Here is a 19,178-nt window from a genome sequence, read left to right on the forward strand (position 1 = left end):
CTGGAGCCTGGAAAACTTAAAATTGGAATGTCAAGTGACAGATGAATGTAAACTGACAGTCGGATAGTGAGGGACAACGTTATGTTTCTATCGCGGTCGTGTGAGACCGGTAAAGTATTTAATTATTATGCTAGTGCCACAACTGCGATTTTATATTATCAGACCTATAAAAAAGGAGGTTCGACAACTTGTGCTTATTTATGAGTAATAAAAAGAAAAATGGGTAGTGGTATTTGTTTTTTAACACTAGTTACACGTCCAGTTGGACGTACCTACTTAATATCATTGTAGAGATATAAACTCTGTTTTTTACTAGACATCTTATTAAAACAATGGATGAGGTGTTCTATTAAAATATTTTCTTCCAAGTAAACAAAATCTTGTCACTGTTATGTAAAAATATCTAGTCTAGTCTAGTCTGAACAATCGTCGATTAAATTACTCGCTAGTGTGTCAGCATATTAAAATTTACTACGCATTGGGTTTACCCGCGGCATAATATTGTATGAATCATTTTCCATTATCAAAGAAATTAATTGGGTTCTGTCGTTTGCAATTGATATGTTTGATAGTTTTACAATTAAATGATGTCATACATTCAATTGTCTTCCCCAAGGTCTTTCCTAATTCCTGAATGTCGCCAACTTTTTAAATTGTTCAAGATTGGATTTTTTTAAGTAACATTTTTTTGTTAGGTATCTAAGCATGACAAAAGTAGCTATTTTTTTATAAAATATCAGTATTAAGTGCTATTACGGAGATTTACATAATATTAATCTTCTATAATATAAAAATGAATCGCAAAATGTGTTGGTAAGCGCATAACTCGAGAACGGGTGGACCGATTTCGATAATTCTTTTTTTATTATATTCCTTGAAGTACGAGGATGGTTCTTACGTAGAGAAAACGTAAATATGTACCACGGGCGAAGCCGGGGCGGACCGCTAGTACACAATAAAAATGTAACGTAGAGCCATGTAATGTAAAAGTGAGGGTAATTAATATGCGAAAGCATTTGTTTTATTCAGTTTTATTGGACCTATATTATTTACCATCTAAATCCTTGGTTTTACCCTCTAGCTCTAATAAGGCTATGAGTAATAAAACATGAATAAAATATGGTCCGTGACGCAAAACTTCCGCAAAATTTTATAATTTGTTCACTTATTTTTACATATTATTATTTGCATAAAAATTATCATAGATTTTCGTATAGGTACAATAAATTCATGTGTTGTAGTGGTTACTTCTTCTTCAAAACAGCTGGACCAATTTTTGTTTTTTTTTTGTGTATTAATTGAACTATATTTGAAGGAATAGTAACTTTTGTAGAGTAATGAAAAAATTGGTTGTCTGTTAAAGTCGGTTTACTGACGATAATTGAACGTGACAACGGCCGATTGTGCTTCTTTGTCGCTCGTTCAGCGCTCTCGCTTGCACTTCAAGCCTTACATGGAACGCCTCAGAGCGAGGTAACGCCGCATGAGTCATGTTTTTTCGTGCGTGCAGCAGGCTCTATCGAATTATAAGACGTTGTCACGTCAAAAAAGTCAATAATTTTTTTTAGACTTAACTACCTGCCTACATTTTGTTATATTATTTAAGAACTATTTATACTCACCTTGAATACCATCTATTTAATTAACCAATACAGTAAAGCGGGTAATAAAACACAAAAAACATATTTTAGTGATATAATTTTGTACAAATAACGGCGTATATTACATCGGACAGGATCACATACAAAACTAATTCTACCGAAGCTATTCGTAGTTCTAATCGCCCTGGGCCTGGGTTATATTGAAATCTTTTTTTTTATCCGTAACGAAAGTTTCTTGAATTAACGTATATGCTGTTTATCAATTGACTTTAAATGATATAGGTTAATTCACAAAAAACCTGTAACACTATCTGCTCAGATGTACCTATTCTCCAAAAAAAAAAAAAAAAAAATGGCGCATCAACGTTTTCTTCACAAAAAGCTGTACAGTCATTTTTTTTTTTTAAATTTGTTCAAGTATGCAAATCATAGATATGTCGATTTAAAATTAACTTCGGTTTTATTTATTTTTTGATTAATAAAAAAAGGTTTAGGATTATCTGTGGTTTAGGTAAAATATGTGCAAAAGGTTGTTATGATTTATCAATTTAACCCAGGCATGAAATGGCGTTATTGAGATATAATTCTAGGACTCAAAATAAATGAAACTAAAAGCTTTTAAATATTTAAACGGTCACCAAAAGTTGAACTTAAAATGCAGTAAAAGGTCTGAAAGAGAAAATTTAAAATATTTAAAATGAATATTGAAAAAATCGTTAAAAAAATTAGGAACTAGGAACTGTCAGTCAGACAAAAAATCTACAGACTACATAATCTCAATTACGCCATTTAAAATATACATTTTCGTAATAAATAAACACTCAAACAGTCTAATAAATAAATATTAAATATACATAATTGTTATTTATGAGATCATTTCTATATAGTATTAAACAAACAGACTAGATTCATATTTGGTAAGTGTTATTTGAGTATCATTATACAATATTATATGAACAACATTATATGGTTAAGTGTATTGGAGTCATTAGAATGAAGGTAGTTTGAAAATTGTAATTTCTATGTAGGTAGTTTGAATTAAGAATAAATTATTATATTCATAATAAAATAATGCATATGCCATTCAAGAAAAATCACTAGTAAATGAACTATGACAATCTGAGAAAAAAAATGCATTCACATCAAGAAATTGAAATTAAAAGGACAGTCAGAAATAAAAGTATATATCTCTATCTAATATAAAATAAAAAAAACTTACTTGAAACTACCCTTCAAAACCAATGACTCCAAAACACTAATTTAAAATTAAACAATTTTTTGGTCGTTTCGATTAGACATTTTTGTTCATTCATTTCGTGAATAATGAATAAAGCGTGGGAGATATTTAAAATTAAATAAATGCAAAAAATCACAAAGATATGTTATAGAAACAATTTTAACCCTGTGGATTCAATAATTGACAAATTAGTGATAACAATGGGATTTGAGGAATGCGTATAAAATTTATCAAGCATTTTATTAATATATAGTTATGTCTTTTTTGCATAATTAAGCGTTTAATTTGATATAGTTTTGGAAATAAAAGACATTATTATATAATTGAAAAAAAAAATGACGTAGTCTGGTGTTTCGATTTTTTTTGTCATTTTTTCCATTATACAGAAAGTAGATAATAAATAGATAGCATTGGAAATCCTTGTAATGTCTTCAATTTCTAAAATCACATTAAACACGATAAAATATTCACGTTTTAAGGTATTTTCAAAAACTTACTTAAAAATAATTAAGACAAAATAAATGCATTTTCTATAGAACAGTTCTGTAACATTAAAAAAAATACATTACAATATATTTGAGTGAAACGGAAGCGAAGCGTAAATAAAAAACAGGGCTACGCTTAATATAAAAGCTCAGTAATACCGAATACTATTAATTATCTACTTACATACGTTCTAAAACACGTTTATGCAAAAATTCAATACAAATGCTATTACGTGTACATACTAGTTTATAAATATAGCGCGTATAAACGGGATGACGTCACGGGGTCGTGCCGTCTCGCTCTAACACTCTGAACCAGATACGTTAGAGTGAGACAGCTATCTGTTCATACGCCACACTCTTATATAACATAGTGTCTATAGATAATTGAAACTATATTTTTGGAAACGGAAAGAACGCGTGCGAATCACTTGTACGACTATATTTAATTTTATAACATTACAAATAGTTTTTTTTTATCTACTAGATAGTAAAGCACTTCGAAAAGTTACATTGTACGTAAATAATAACGCCAAGGGGAAGGTCGCGATACAGATAATAAATTGACTAATGGTACAGATAAAATAATTTTATTGCCTCCGATGTTTGAATTGATATGTTTCCGCGGAGTTGGGTTATAATAGGGTACTTGATTAAATATTTCAGCCTTTATAATTTGTTATTATTTTTTATTACAAATACATATAATCATGTGCTAGGGAATAAACTGATAAAAACCTTTTTAAATGCCGACAATTCGGCCATTAGCTGATGGTTGTGACGTCACATTACTCAAACAAATAAGTACGCTCATAATTTTATAAGAATTGTTTAATTGTATGATATATTTACAGATATTTATATTAATAGGCATTTTCATTGGTGATATTAAAATGCAATTATTTGATCAAAAAAACCATAAAAAAAAATTCATAAAAGAAATCGACAAGTACCCTCTTCAAAAAAAAAGTCTACAATAAATTTAATTTATTAATATTATTTTCACGGTGTGCATCGTCCGACATTATTTGTTATAGTGTGGGGTAGTTTTGAAAGTGTCAATGGTATATCGAAATCGCCGCTCAGTGATATTTGTGAGACGCAACCGATCAGACCGGATTTGTAGCGGTTGTTCGTATTGATCTCTATGGACGGTAGACCACCTGCAAATATCATTTATTTGTTAATATAAAACACAATTTTAAAAATAGATATTATATTATAAATGAGGGAAAAAGTTGGGATTTCATAACTTTAGGAAATCATTTATCCGTCAGTTATAAAATGCAAGATAGGTCAAAAAATCACCCGTTACCTATAATCAAAAATATTTTGTCAATGCTTCTAGGTTTTTTATTGTAATTTTGATAGAAATTCAATTAATTATAAAAATTAAAATACATACAGGTGCACGTACATACATGTGCACGTACATACATGTGCACGTACATGCAGGTGCACGTACATACATGTGCACGTACATGCAGGTGCACGTGCCACGTACATGCAGGTGCACGTGCCACGTACATGCAGGTGCACGTGCCACGTACATGCAGGTGCACGTGCCACGTACATGCAGGTGTACGTACATGCAGGTGCACGTACATACAGGTGCACGTACATAGTACATACATGTGCACGTACATGCAGGTGCATTTACATGCAGGTGTACGTACATGCAGGTGTACGTACATGCAGGTGCACGTACATGCAGGTGTACGTACATGCAGGTGCACGTACATGCAGGTGTACGTACATGCAGGTGCACGTACATGCAGGTGCACGTACATGCAGGTGTACGTACATGCAGGTGCACGTACATGCAGGTGCACGTACATACATGTGCACGTACATGCAGGTGCACGTACATACATGTGCACGTACATGCAGGTGCACGTGCCACGTACATGCAGGTGCACGTGCCACGTACATGCAGGTGCACGTGCCACGTACATGCAGGTGTACGTACATGCAGGTGCACGTACATACAGGTGCACGTACATACATGTGCACGTACATGCATGTGCACGTACATGCAGGTGCACGTGCCACGTACATGCAGGTGCACGTACATGCAGGTGCACGTACATACATGTGCACGTACATGCAGGTGCACGTGCCACGTACATGCAGGTGCACGTGCCACGTACATGCAGGTGTACGTACATGCAGGTGCACGTACATACAGGTGCACGTACATGCAGGTGCACGTACATGCAGGTGCACGTACATGCAGGTGCACGTACATGCAGGTACAGTGTACACAGGTGCAGCGTGCAGCGTACACAGGCGAAGCGTACACAGCCGGTTTAAAAAATGTTGTGTGGTTTTATGAAACCACGGTAAAAGTGAAACTGTTCGAACGGTTCCGAACACTGCTTTGTGTAGCGCATGTCGCGTGTCGGCGATACACGCGACATGCGCTACACAGACCAAAAAGTTTGAGACGATGTAATAAAAGTTTCACTTTAAAAATTTGTTCATTTACGCCTTATTTTTGCTCACCCACCTCAATCAAAATCTCTTCTTACGCATACGGTAGCCTGGAAGAGATCGCTACCTAGCGATAAGGCCGCCGTTTATAGATATCTTTCTCTATTTTATGTTCTTTCTGTATTTGTACTTTCTTATGTGTGTGCAATAAAGTATAAAATAAATAAATGCTTAAGTTAAGCACCTATTTATGAGAAAAAAACTTACCTATATATAAACCGTTCTCAGTGTTCAACTGTTTCAACTTGCCGGGTGATATTTTGCCGACTGAACCCAACCCATCCACTTCTAACACTCCCGCTTGTCTGTTTCTGAAATATTACGGTTTTTTGTTTATATTTTGTGCAATTTATACAGTTGACTTCAGAAAAAAAAATATTATTAAGACTGATCGTAAAAAAAGCGTCCATAGTACGTATATTTTTTTTATCAAATAGGTCACAAAATGTCTCTAAAAGTCTAGAGGTTGATTTAATTTTTTTTTATAAGAACACAAATTGTTCCTTAAACAAAAAACATTTTTTTCTTCATTTCAGATAAACAGACTTATTTCAATATTTGTTATTTGTATATCAATTATTGCTATTCATTACATCTATATTACAAAAAATTTTTTTTTTTGTTATATACCTACATGTGATTTTTATCATCTTACCTAGTAGCCCGAGCTCTATGCCACAGTCCATCATCCACTTTCGTATGATTCGCTATTATTACGACTTCACCACTTCCCAAGTCGTATCTGGAAAATACATTAAAAACAACGATAAAAATCGGAACGTAGAAAATATATTTTTAATAAGAAAACGACTGACAAAAAATCTTAGGTGAGTGGAATCCTAAACAACAATTTTATTTGCACTAAGTTAAAAAAAAAGACGGGTTGCACTGGGGGAGTGCCGGCAGAAGTGAAAACTTAATTATTAACGTTGAGCATGTTTGATATTTTGGAATAGTATCCGTCTTACGCTTTTTCGATCAGGTCACGTGTCCTGACGCGAGTTTAAGATTTTATACCCATTACAGAAAAAGTGCTCAACGCCGCTAAAGAAGTTTTCACTTCAAAAACACATTATTCACAATCCATACAAACATACCTAAAAACAAGCACAGAGTGTTCCACAGCGAGTGATAGGAAGTCCCCCGTGTCGACCGCGCGGCCGCTCCACACGAGCAGGCCGTGTGACGTCACCGAGCGGAACCGGATGTTTATGTCTAGCGAGTAGCTGAGCAGTCTGCAATGTTTTATTTTATATCTTAATACTAGATTTCCGCCCGCGGCTTCGCCCGCGTTTTCAAAGGAAAACCGGCATAGTTCCCGTTCCCGTGGGATTTCCGGGATAAAACCTATCCTATGTGTTAATCCAAGTTACCCTCTATATGTGTGCTAAATTTCATTGTAATCGGTTCAGTAGTTTTTACGTGAAAGAGTAACAAACATCCATACATCCATACATCCATACAAACTTTCGCCTTTATAATAGTATATTAAGATTAAGATATATAAATCTCGTGTCACAATGTTTGTCCTCAATGGACTCCTAAACCACTTGACCGATTATAATAAAATTCGCACACCAAGTGCAGTTCGATCCAACTTGAGAGATAGGATAGTTTAAACATGTAGGTACCACGTCGAAGCCGGGGCGGACCGCTAGTATCTTCATAAATAAAATAAAATAAATATTTCAGACCTTTCACACACGGCACGATCTGTTCCCATACTAAGCTTTCGCTTGTAATAAACATACATATATAATTTTAAATACATTCTTATATAGTGTTCATTACACAAAATATTTGCCCCGGGTAGGATTCAAATCTACGACCTCTGGCTTGGAAGACAGGATTTCTACCAACCAAGCCAACCGGTCAGTCAAAATAAACACATTATGCATTACTAGCTTTCCGCCATTTTCCAAGAAATACCCGCATAGTTCCCGTTCCCGTGGGATTTCCGGGATAAAACCTATCTATCTATGTGTTTATCCAAACTACCCTCTATATGTGTGCTAAATTTCATTGTAATCGGTTCAGTAGTATTTGCGTGAAAGAGAAACAAACATACATACACACACATATACATACTAAATGTCATAGTGCGCTCTGAATGCATGAATTGGTGATCTATGCTCATAGAAATCTAAATAACAAGACACTAGAAGTCGTAAGCGCGCGTGACCTTGTCGCCACTCAGGTGACTTTCACATCACCAGTGTGTTCGTCACAGTTCAGTTGCTATGGAGACGTATGTGTGTAAACATGGTGTGTTTCAGCATTTCCCATTGCGGAAATTCTTCCACAAGTTGTAATTATACTAATAAAGGAATAATATTTCCTCGGTAAATATTTTTTTTTAGAAATAATGCCGTTTTTCCTTAAAATTATAGAATATTTACAAGTATTACGAGTGTCACCATAGTAATCGAAATAACAATGAATGACACAGTTTCAACCTTATTGGAGCAAAAAGAAACAAAACGTCTCATATACTTAGGGATGTTATTCTAAAATAAACCGTAAATTCGTGCGTTAGGATACATCGACGATGAAGTGTCAATATATGCTAACTACAAAAACTACATTTTTCAGTAGATAAAAAAAACGTTTTATTTCTTTTTCGTTACCGTTTTTAATTATTATTTTAGCTTACGTTCATTATCAAAGGATATTAGATATCATGGAATCATTTATGAAATGTAACTTCACAGCTTTTTTAAAAAAACATGCAGATATTAGATATTGCTTGTAATTGTATTTAAACAGGAAGCCGTATTTTTTAGATACAATTTATTGCCAATATACTTAGAAGAAATTGTTCTAAAGATTACAACATTTTTTTATTTTAATATTAGGTTTTTTTATCAATACTATAGTAAAATGTTGATTTAAAATCCTATCACTACACGTGATTATGCTCGAAGATAGTGATTTTAATATAAAACATTATTTCAATTTGTTCAACTTCATATGGACGAGATTTTCTTGCTGCTTTGGTTATAGTGGCATAATCACTTGGAACGTAAATTTCTTTGTTCTTAAGTTGGCGTTCCAGTCAAGAAATATAAGATACTACGTGAACACACGTCAGAGCACAACAGCGTCGAAGATTTACTCATCTTCACGGACGGGTCCAAGACTGAAAATGGCACGGGTGCTGGGGTCTTCTCTGAGGACCTAAACATTAACATCTCGCACCCCTTGGGACCCCGTAATACAGTATTTCAGGCTGAATGCCTAGGACTTCTACTTGCAGCTTTAGCCATAATCAAAAGGAATGTAAAAACTTTTCGATTCGGATCCTATCATATGCAAAGTATAGGATAGCAAAGCAGCACTCATGGCAATCAAAAGCCATGAAATCACTTCAGGGTTAATTCTAGTGTCACCTAGCCCTAACTAGGGTATGTGATCTGGGAAAGTCCCTAGTACTACAATGAATAAAAGGACACAGTAACTCATGAGGAAACGATGCTGCTGACATATTAGCCAGAAGGGCATCTGAAACACCGGTCATGGGACCTTTTCCAATTATACCGCTACCTGCAAGCTGGATCCGGCTGATGATTACCCAGCTCACTAGCACTGCACAAAAAGCAGAATGTTCAAGCAGATCTGACTGCAAGCATGCCAGAGAAGCCCTACCAAACATTGACTCTAGACTTGCACGTCCGATTCTCAACCTACGCAGAGTGCAACTATGTGTAATAACAGGGACCCTCACAGGGTACGGCCCCTTCAACAAACATCTCTTTAATTTAGGGATCACAGACAGTCCGCTATGCAGAGCATGCATGGCGACCGAGGAAACGGCAGCCCACGTCATCATGGAATGTACGGGGGTAACGGAGTACAGGGCAAGACACCTGGGGTCTCCCGGGTCCCTCCCTGAAGCCTTCGGCAGCCCTCACAAGCTGCTTGGCTTCATGTGCTCGGGTGGTTTCAGTTTTAGCTGGTTTCCCCCACCTCCCTCTCTCACCCAAAATAGGCGCTTAACCTCGAGTTGCGGAGAAATGCCCGTATATTATTATAAGTTGGCGTTCAATGGTGCTATGAACTGAATCGCATTCCATTTGCGTGTGACTGGGTTCTAAAAACTTTTGAGTTATAGTAATATTATACTATTTACTAAAATATAATAGTGGGTTCGACATAACTGCGTTGCGATTTTGGTAAGTGCATCCGTCAGAAAATATAATAATAGGCATCTGTTGGCTAACACAATGCTTTTCCAGGTAATTAATTACAAACGAAACAAAAGTGCTAGACGTCAGGTCAGCAGCTGTTTCGTCAAACCAGTAACATGTACAATGCTTAGTAATTTAATTGACTCTACGAACAATTTGTTGGTATCTTTACGCGCATAATGCGATGGTAGTTTTGGAAAAGCATCAAGAAACTCATCAAGAATGGCAATTTTTCGATGGTTTGTTGAGTTTGATGGAGAAGCACGTGTTAGAATACTTTCTTCTTGGTTTGAAAGCATGCCAAACTCTTAACCCAGGAATAAACTGTAAATGAGCCCAAGGAAAGCGTGCTTAAAAACATAGAGCGGACGCTTCAGGGTGTAGTTAGAATATATTGCCAGCAAAAATGACGCAACTTTTGTTATAAGGTATTGCTACACTTTAATATTTGCTCAAATTGACTGTTTACAGAGAAATTACCTTTATGGGCCTATGTATTACTCTATTTTAAGTACGAAAATGCTATAAAACGAAAATCGCTAAAATGTTAGTTAGGAGGTATTGATACTTCATCGTCGACATATTAAAAAGCTTAATTTAATATTTAAGTTAGTTTTCACTAAAATCAAGTTGTCCAATAAAAGGCATAGTTTACTTGTGTGTATTGTTTAACTATCGGTTTAAATGTGTTGATTTTGGCGACAGCGGTTTTCATACGAATAATTATGACATTAAAGCACTTCTATGTGTCTTGTTATTTAGATTTCTATGTCTATGCTCAATGACAACATCGCGAGATGGAAAATTAAGTTGTCATTTGATTAATCTAGATGGCGCTGTACTATAAAACTCCAAATATAGTTGGAACCATGTTGGAACGAAATTTCTTATCACGCGTTGCGAAAGTGGGCTAAACGGAAAAAATAAGACGAAAAGTTGTAACGACACTTTTTGCTATAGTTGTAAGCCGTGTAAGCCGCTCTAAATTTTTTTATTTCTTTAAACTTTCATACACAGATTTATTATGAATAGGTGAATTTAGTTTTCCGTTACTCTTGTAATTTATAAATTAAGCAATAACAATATGTAAGTCTACCTTCAATTTACAAAATATCTACTTATTATAAATAAAATTCCTTACCTCTTCATAGTTTCTTCATCATCGATATGTATGAAGCTATCCATACCGGAAAAACTCGGATATGTGTTCGTATCACCCCAGTTAATTTCATTACTATTCAAATATTTCACTTGCATGTATGTTTGTCCATCATAAGGTCTCTCTGTTATTATATCGTTCGACCTTTTTTCCTCTAAATATTGGTATTTCTTCAAGTTCTTATATTTCTTGCTTTGGATGTGTTTTTTCGATTTTGTCTTGTGGTATTTTAATCGGAACCCCTTTTTTGGTACAATCGCGTGGTGAATATCGTTTGTCGTCAAGTTTTTCGGGTATATTGGTATTGGTTCTGGTTTTTCTTTGCACATGTTGTTGCTGTAAACAGATTCGGTGTGAATTATTAATTATTTTGTTTAAAAAATTATGTGGGTAGTTGTCGATTAATATTTTTTGTGTTGAAGTTGCTGTGATTATATAAAGTTTTGGATTTTTTTATTATTTTGCCATGACATGAATGCTTAGGAATTAGGATCTAATAATATTTTCTCTATGCTTGTAAATTTCCTATGATAATAATATTTGTAGTTAGATTGTCTCCTGCAAGGTTAAATTTCGACATCTAGAAGAAGGTAACTTCAAAAATTCAACTTTAGGTATGTGATCAAAAAGTTTTGCTAGAAAAGAAGTATTTTACTAAGAAGTTTTCTACGAATAATATTAATTAATAACTGGCATCAGTATTGTTTTTCCTATCAAATAAATAAATTATACAATTTATACAGATTTATATACATACGTGCAAGAATTATTTCTAGCGTCATCACAGTTGTCCACATTAACACCACCCAACGCTGACGACACGACGGACAACTCTTCGTCGTTTATTATTAGCTGAAATGTTATAATTTTAGGTTATTCGAAGAAATCGAAGGCAACTATTATAATTATTTTGTACCTATTTACTAATATTTGGACTTTGAAAAGTTCTGGAGGATTGAAGTGGAGAGTGGGGAGGATATATGTGGGGAGGATGGATTTGGGGAGGATGGATTTGGGGAGGATGGAAGTGGGGAGGATGGAAGTAGGGAGGATGGAAGTGGGGAGGATAGATGTGGGGAGGATAGATGTGGGGAGGATAGATGTGGGGAGGATGGAAGAGGGGAGGATGGGAGAAGGGAGGATGGGAGAATGGATGTGGGGAGGATGAATGTGGGGAGGATGGGAGAAGGGAGGATGGAAGTGGGGAGGATGGAAGAGGGGAGGATGGGAGAAGGGAGGATGGATGTGGGGAGGATGAATGTGGGGAGGATGGAAGAGGGGAGGATGGGGGAAGGGAGGATGGATGTGGGGAGGAGGAGGATGGGAGAAGGGAGATGGATGTGGGGAGGATGGAAGTGGGGAGGATAGAAGTGGGGAGGATGGATGTTGGGAGGATGGAAGTGGGGAGGATGGAAGAGGGGAGGATGGGAGAAGGGAGGATGGATGTGGGGAGGATTGGAGAAGGGAGGATGGATGTGGGGAGGATGAATGTGGGGAGGATGGGAGAAGGGAGGATGGAAGTGGGGAGGATGGAAGAAGGGAGATGGAAGTGGGGAGGACGGTTGTTGGGAGGATAGAAGTGGGGAGGAAGATGTGTGGCGTATGTCGTGTGTTATCTCTTGGTTTTTGTTGTGTCTTGTGTCATCTCTCACCTGTTCCACACATCCACTGAAGCTATTCTATAACGCTAATCTCATCGGTAACGGTTGAGGAGCGCCTCCAAGCAACAAAGTGTAGAAGTGGATGGAAGAGGGGAGGATGGATTTGGGGAGGATGGAAGTGGGGAGGATAGAAGTGGGGAGGATGGAAGAGGGGATGATGGATTTGGGGAGGATGGAAGTGGGGAGGATGGAAGTTGGGAGGATAGATGTGGGGAGGATGGAAGTGGGGAGGATGGATTTGGGGAGGATGGATGTGGGGAAGATGTGTGGCGTATGTCGTGTGTTATCTCTTGGTTTTTGTTGTGTCTTCTATGGTGTGTCTTGTGTCGTGTGTTATCTCTCACCTGTTCCACACATCCACTGAAGCTATTCTTTAACGCTAATCTCATCGGTAACGGTTGAGGAGCGCCTCCAAGTAACAAATGCTGCTTCAGTTGCAAGTACCTCGCGACCCCACGTGACGTCACAGACCGAATGTCGTGCGGGGATCGTGTCGTGTCGTCGTGTCGGACGTGTAAAGTGGCCCGTCGCCCGGAACGGTTTATTGTTATGTGATGCCAGCGTTTTTGGTGGAGCGGGTAGGCTGATCTGGAATTGTTAAGAAAATTTAAATAAGGTTATTTTATTAAGATTTTTAAAGTGATATCATTCTTGTCAATTTTTTATCTGTATGTTACGTTTAGCTTTATCTGTCAGTTAAAATGACGAATACAACGTCAATTATGCTTTTAGGTATATCGCCAACAAGCGATAAATTAAAAATGGGTACCAATTTTAATGTGTTACTTTTTTATAATCTTTAAAAACTATTAAACAAATATTTCTAAGACCGAAATCAATTCAACATTTTTATCATGACTAAAAATGAATTCATACTTTGTTTGCATGTAAAACTACTTAATTTTAAATACTAACCTCACAAGAGCGATACCAGAGCCCAAATCAAAGGCAAATTCAACGAAATAGTCTCTCAAATGTAGTGAGAAGAAATCACCATCACCACTCGGATCTTGAGAGTTGTATAGCAGTAGTCCATCACCGTTTGAAGGTTTTACTGTTATCTGAAATTATTATTATGTAAAATATACAAAAGATATTTGTAAATCTAGTAATTGGCATTTACCATGTAAACATGTAAACATAATTAGATTAAGTCAATTATATTGTAAGCTGTAATTTTTTCATTAATAAATAAGTAAATGTAATATAGGGTAGTAGCTAAACATGTCTTGGAACGAAGTTCCTTATCGCGCGTTGCGAAAGGGGGCTAGACGGAAAAAATTAAGACGAAAAGTTATAACGACAAATTTACAATAGTTGTAAGTACTGCGTGCGTGTGTTTATCTGTCTCTCTCTTTCATAGAAAGCAAGCCAGTTATTTTAACAACTTCGTTTCATCCGGGTGTCTCTTGACACCTCTCAACTTTTTTATTATTGAGTTTTTTCATATCATGATTGATTTCATGGATATTTATGACACTGGAGACACAATTAATAAGTATCTACTAAATACATAAATTATGAAGAATTTATGTAATAAGTAATAAATAATAGCCAAAGCTGATTGAGTCTTCACTAGGAAGATATCCATTACTTATTTAGTTTTAAAGAGAGAAGACATAGAGGGAGGAAATAATAAAAGATGCCTTCAATAATTTATTCTTTTATTTTTAATGCCCGATTCCTTCTTGTCGCAAAAATGAAGCTTGAAGTAGGTAACCATCGGTATTAAAACGCACTTATATTTCTAATTTTAGCCTAACTAATAATAAAACAACAATATAAAACATCTTCACTATAATATTATACGAAAGATTGTTTACAAACACTTACAAATTCGTTCGACCAATTCTCAACTTAAAGAAACAGCATTCGAACGTCCGTTCAATTTAAATAATTTCCAGATGGAAACAGAAACAGAAACATTGGTGATTAAAGTTCGATTTTGCACTAACGCAAACAATATAAGTTCGATCGTTAAAGTTTGGAGCGATGCGAACTTTCATACACTTTTGTAATTAAAACTGTAAAAGTTTAAGTAGTCGTGCATTTGATGAAATGGAGGTTTTTTTTGTTTTTAGAAGTAATTGAAATGTGAGTTACGGTTTTGTAGTATTAATAAATACCTAACTATGGAAAATAATTGTGTATTTGCGAGAGTTTTGAAATTTTCAATTAACTATACATTTACACGAAGTATAATATAGTAACTTAAAATAAACGGAGATACTACAAACTTTATTCAATTAATAGAAAACATACTAACACATCATATCTAAACTATGTAGGTACCTAATCCTATACCTAATCATCATATCAGTAAAGTCTATTATCAATATAATACACAGTTTATAAGTGTACAAAACCTACACGTAAATATAAAAAACGCAAATTTTATAAATAACAAAAGTACTATAAATACCTGTATATCAAGCCAGCTTTGCGCAGAGTTACCCAAGCCTGGCAGCCGCAAATACGAAGAACCGTTGAATCTGGGCACCTGGAAATTTGTTAAGTTCTAGAACATTCTAGCGTAAATCATTCCAATAGGATGTGTTCTAGATTTTGGTTTATTGGTGGTTCGGTTAAGAGATTAATTAGTTGGGAACAAAAAGGAGATAAATAATAAGAAGAAATGGTTGGAAAAAATATTTTAATGCATGATAACGTTCGATAAATATATATTTGTGTTGATAAGTGAACAAATTAAACAAATATGACTAGACTGGTTTAAAAAAAATGAATTATAACTTGTTACTTTTAACTACCTTTTATTATACGGCTGAAAAAAAATATTTCTATATTTTTTGGAGAGTATAATACGTGAAAAGAAATGAAATGTATTTGCGATGGAAATGAAATTCATATAGAAATAGTTTTATAAAATACCTTTGTAGGTATAATGATCATTCTTATACTTTTAACTTTTAAATAACTTGAATTTAAAAAACATCGTAACTCTGTTGCTTAACGATCGTCAAAATTTATATTCTTACAAAGTTTTCCCAAGTTTTACATATTTTATCTTAATAATCATTAGATATAAAAGAGCGGTAATTTGCAGTCAACATATTATAACAGATTGTTATAACTTTAAGATACGGGGAAGTTTTCGTAGTTAATAAGTCTTGGCTCTCGGGAAAATTATGATAAATCGACTTATTTTAATTGGATATTTTTCTACGCTATTTTAGGAAAAGTTTGTTTTATAAAATGGCAATGGGATCATTGTGAATGTGAGGCAATCTAGAACGTTATTATTATTATTGGAACGAAGTTCCTTATCGTGCGTTGCGAAGGGGGCTAGACGGAAAAATTAAGACGAAAAGTTGTAACGATAATTTTTGTGCGTGTGTTTCTCTGTCTGCCTCTCTTTCTCTCGTAACTAATAAATCGAAAAGAACTTCGTTCCATCCGGGTGTCTCTGGACAAGTCTCAAGTTTATTTTAGTAATAATTAAGAGTTATATAATTAAGGTATATATCAAAAAACAAAATGTTATGTAACAAATATAATAAATATAAATAGTTTGGAAAATCCAAAAGTGCACGCCTCATAATTTTTTTTTAATAATTATTTATTAATTATTATTTTTGTTTATTTAATAACAATTAAACCACATCGAATCAGACCCTGAAAAATGAAAGGGTTCTATTCCTGAGCATACTCAAGCGTAAGAGAAAAAAAAAGACTCGATTAGTAAAGTATTTCGGTCGCTATTTATTTATTTATTTTATTTATTTATTTATTATAAGGTACCTTACAGCTAGTGATACAATTTTTGAGATGAATAAATACTAAGCTACGCCAATTAAAAGGTACACCAATAGGTAGTAAAAATAATATACGTATGTGAACAAATACTAGTATAAGAATTTTACAAATGATAAGAGAAAAGATTTAATTTTTAGTAGGTATAAGTAAGCATTGATCAAGCCCAATAAGTATTTATAAAGTAAGGAAATGTTTTAAATATCTTCGAATTCAAATAAATTAAAACCAATTTAATGTAAAATTAAGTAAGACCTGGTAAGTAGGATGTGATTGTGTGTGTGTGTGTGTGTGTGTGTGTGAAAGTGCGTGTATGAGAATGTGTGAGTGTAAAAAGCTAATGTATTATATTATTATGTGAGCTGAGCTTCAGTATTAATTAATTGTAAAATTTGCTTTTTGAAACTAGTACGTGATAAATAGAAGGGATCCACAGAAGAAAATTTTTTATTATAAATGTCCGGGAGCCTGTGGAACGGTGACATTTTTAGATAATTAGTTGATGTAGCCGGCACGTGGAATAGGCGTGTGTGGCGAGTACGCTGTATGGGTACAAGATACTTTATATTTTCCAACGCTGTGGAATAGTCAAACTTGTTGTTCACGATATCGTATAAAAACATAATGTCTATTATATCTCTCCTATCCTCCAAAGTATTTAACCCATAATGTGAGCAAGCCTGTTCATAATTCAACGAATAATTTTTTGTTTTATAATTCATTTTGTTCACAAATATTTTTTGTATCGCTTCCAATCTTTTAATGTGACATTTATATTGCGGTCGCCAGATCACACTTGCAAATTCGAGAACACTACGTACGTAGGCAAAATAAAGAACTTTCAAGCAAGTAATGTCGTTAAATGGATCAGCTTGTCGCAAGATGAAACCTAGATTTTTGTAGGCTTTATGAACAATAAAATCCACGTGCGTACGATATGCAAGTTTGACGTCCAGAATCACACCTAGGTCCCTTACTGAAGTAACAGCAGGTATAGATTCACTATTAATTTTATAATCAAAACAAATAATATTATTATTTCTATTACGGGTAAAACTTATTTTTTGGCATTTTTTTATATTAATTGATATTTTATTTAATTTATAATAGTCACTTAATCTATTAAGATCATCTTGAAGACATTGACAATCGTAAGAGGAAGTGACTTTTCTGAATATTTTTTTGTCATCAGCATAAAGTAAGAAATTAGAATTTACAAAGCAGTTACCAATGTCGAATAAGTAAATGTTATACAATAAGGGACCGAGATGCGATCCCTGCGGGACGCCCGAAGTAATATCAACAAAATCTGATTTAAACCCCCCTAGAATCACCGATTGACTGCGGTTCCTGATGACTCTATCCATCTGAGAAGATCACCCCTGATACCCACCGCATAAAGCTTACGGATAAGAACATTATGACTTACTCTATCAAATGCCTTCTCGAAATCTGTGTAAATTACATCGACCTGTGCTCCTTCACTCATGTTGTTATTTATGTAATGTGTTAAGTCTAATAAGTTAGTAGTAACGTTCCGTGATTTAATAAAACCGTGTTGTTTAGTTGGAATACATTTAAGTGTATGAGTGTAGATTTTTTGGTATACTAGTTTTTCCAGCATTTTAGCAAATATATTAAGTAGTGATATGCCCCTATAGTTAGTTATATCTTTCTTCGAGTCTTTTTTATGTATGGGCACAATTAAAGCCTTTTTCCATAAGTCTGGAAAAATACCTTCGGTTATGGAACGTTGGAAGAGTATGCGTAAAGGTGTTCTAAGACTAGTTCCACAGTTTTTAATGAAGACAGCCGGTATGCCATCGGCCCCGGCTCCCTTTCTATAGTCCAAATCCCGAAATAGCTTAATAATCTCCTGATCTTTAATTGTGATTGAGCAAAGGCTATCAGCAAGCTCAAAATCGTCTACAGTAGTAATTGGGTCAGTATTATCATCGGATTGAAAAACGGATAAAAAAAATTCACTAAACGCATTTAAAACGACATTTGTTCACAAATGTCGTTACCATCAGTAAGGTTGCGTTCACGGAAAATCATACTGCATGGGTAACTAGAGTTATTTCGTTTGTCTTTAATATACGTCCAGAACTCTTTAGGCGTGGTTTTAATAGATTTTTGACAACGTAAAATGTATTTTAAGTACGCTTCGTCCTGAAGTTTTTTTACTCTAGTTCTAAGCAGTGAAAAAGATGCGTAATCGTTTGGATATCGTGTATCGTGTTAACAAGAAAATCCTCCGCACATACAGACACACGGACGTCCAAGACAGAACTTTTTTAAACTGTTTTTTAACTAGTTTAAATAACAAAAAATGACATCAAAAATATCATGAACGTTAAAAATAGTGTTTTTTCTTAATATGTATGTGTATGTATTATCTTACAAGTGCAATGTATTATCTTACAAGTGCAATGTATGATACATAAATACATTTTAAGTTTGAAAAATCAGATGTTTTGCGCGAAGTGACAGTAGTACCCACCTCAACGCTTCGCTTATGAGGCGTGCAAAATGAATCCCAAAATGTGTTGGTAAGCGCATAACGTGAGTATGCGTAAATATG

The 19,178-nt window shown here is 34.8% G+C and overlaps 1 protein-coding gene across 1 annotated transcript in view; it reads right to left on the reverse strand.

Annotated features, from left to right (window-relative positions):
- Positions 1 to 4,304: 4,304 nt before the first annotated feature.
- Positions 4,305 to 19,178, reverse strand: part of SP2353 (EGF like, fibronectin type III and laminin G domains protein pikachurin) — a 136,055-nt gene continuing 121,181 nt past the window's right edge. Inside the window, exons 10-18 of the mRNA XM_090114968.1 lie at positions 15,246 to 15,323; positions 13,739 to 13,884; positions 13,168 to 13,411; positions 11,920 to 12,014; positions 11,145 to 11,498; positions 6,914 to 7,051; positions 6,472 to 6,558; positions 6,024 to 6,127; positions 4,305 to 4,486 (exon numbers count right to left, since the gene is read on the reverse strand). Coding sequence (XP_089971094.1) covers positions 4,326 to 4,486; positions 6,024 to 6,127; positions 6,472 to 6,558; positions 6,914 to 7,051; positions 11,145 to 11,498; positions 11,920 to 12,014; positions 13,168 to 13,411; positions 13,739 to 13,884; positions 15,246 to 15,323 — 1,407 coding nt within the window. The 3' untranslated portion in view covers positions 4,305 to 4,325. The remainder of the gene's footprint in view (positions 4,487 to 6,023; positions 6,128 to 6,471; positions 6,559 to 6,913; positions 7,052 to 11,144; positions 11,499 to 11,919; positions 12,015 to 13,167; positions 13,412 to 13,738; positions 13,885 to 15,245; positions 15,324 to 19,178) is intronic.

Source organism: Colias eurytheme, chromosome 22 (genome assembly GCF_061535395.1).
Source record: "Colias eurytheme isolate Ceu_HAF_F1 chromosome 22, ilColEury1 Martin Lab GWU primary, whole genome shotgun sequence".
Taxonomy (NCBI): domain Eukaryota; kingdom Metazoa; phylum Arthropoda; class Insecta; order Lepidoptera; family Pieridae; genus Colias; species Colias eurytheme.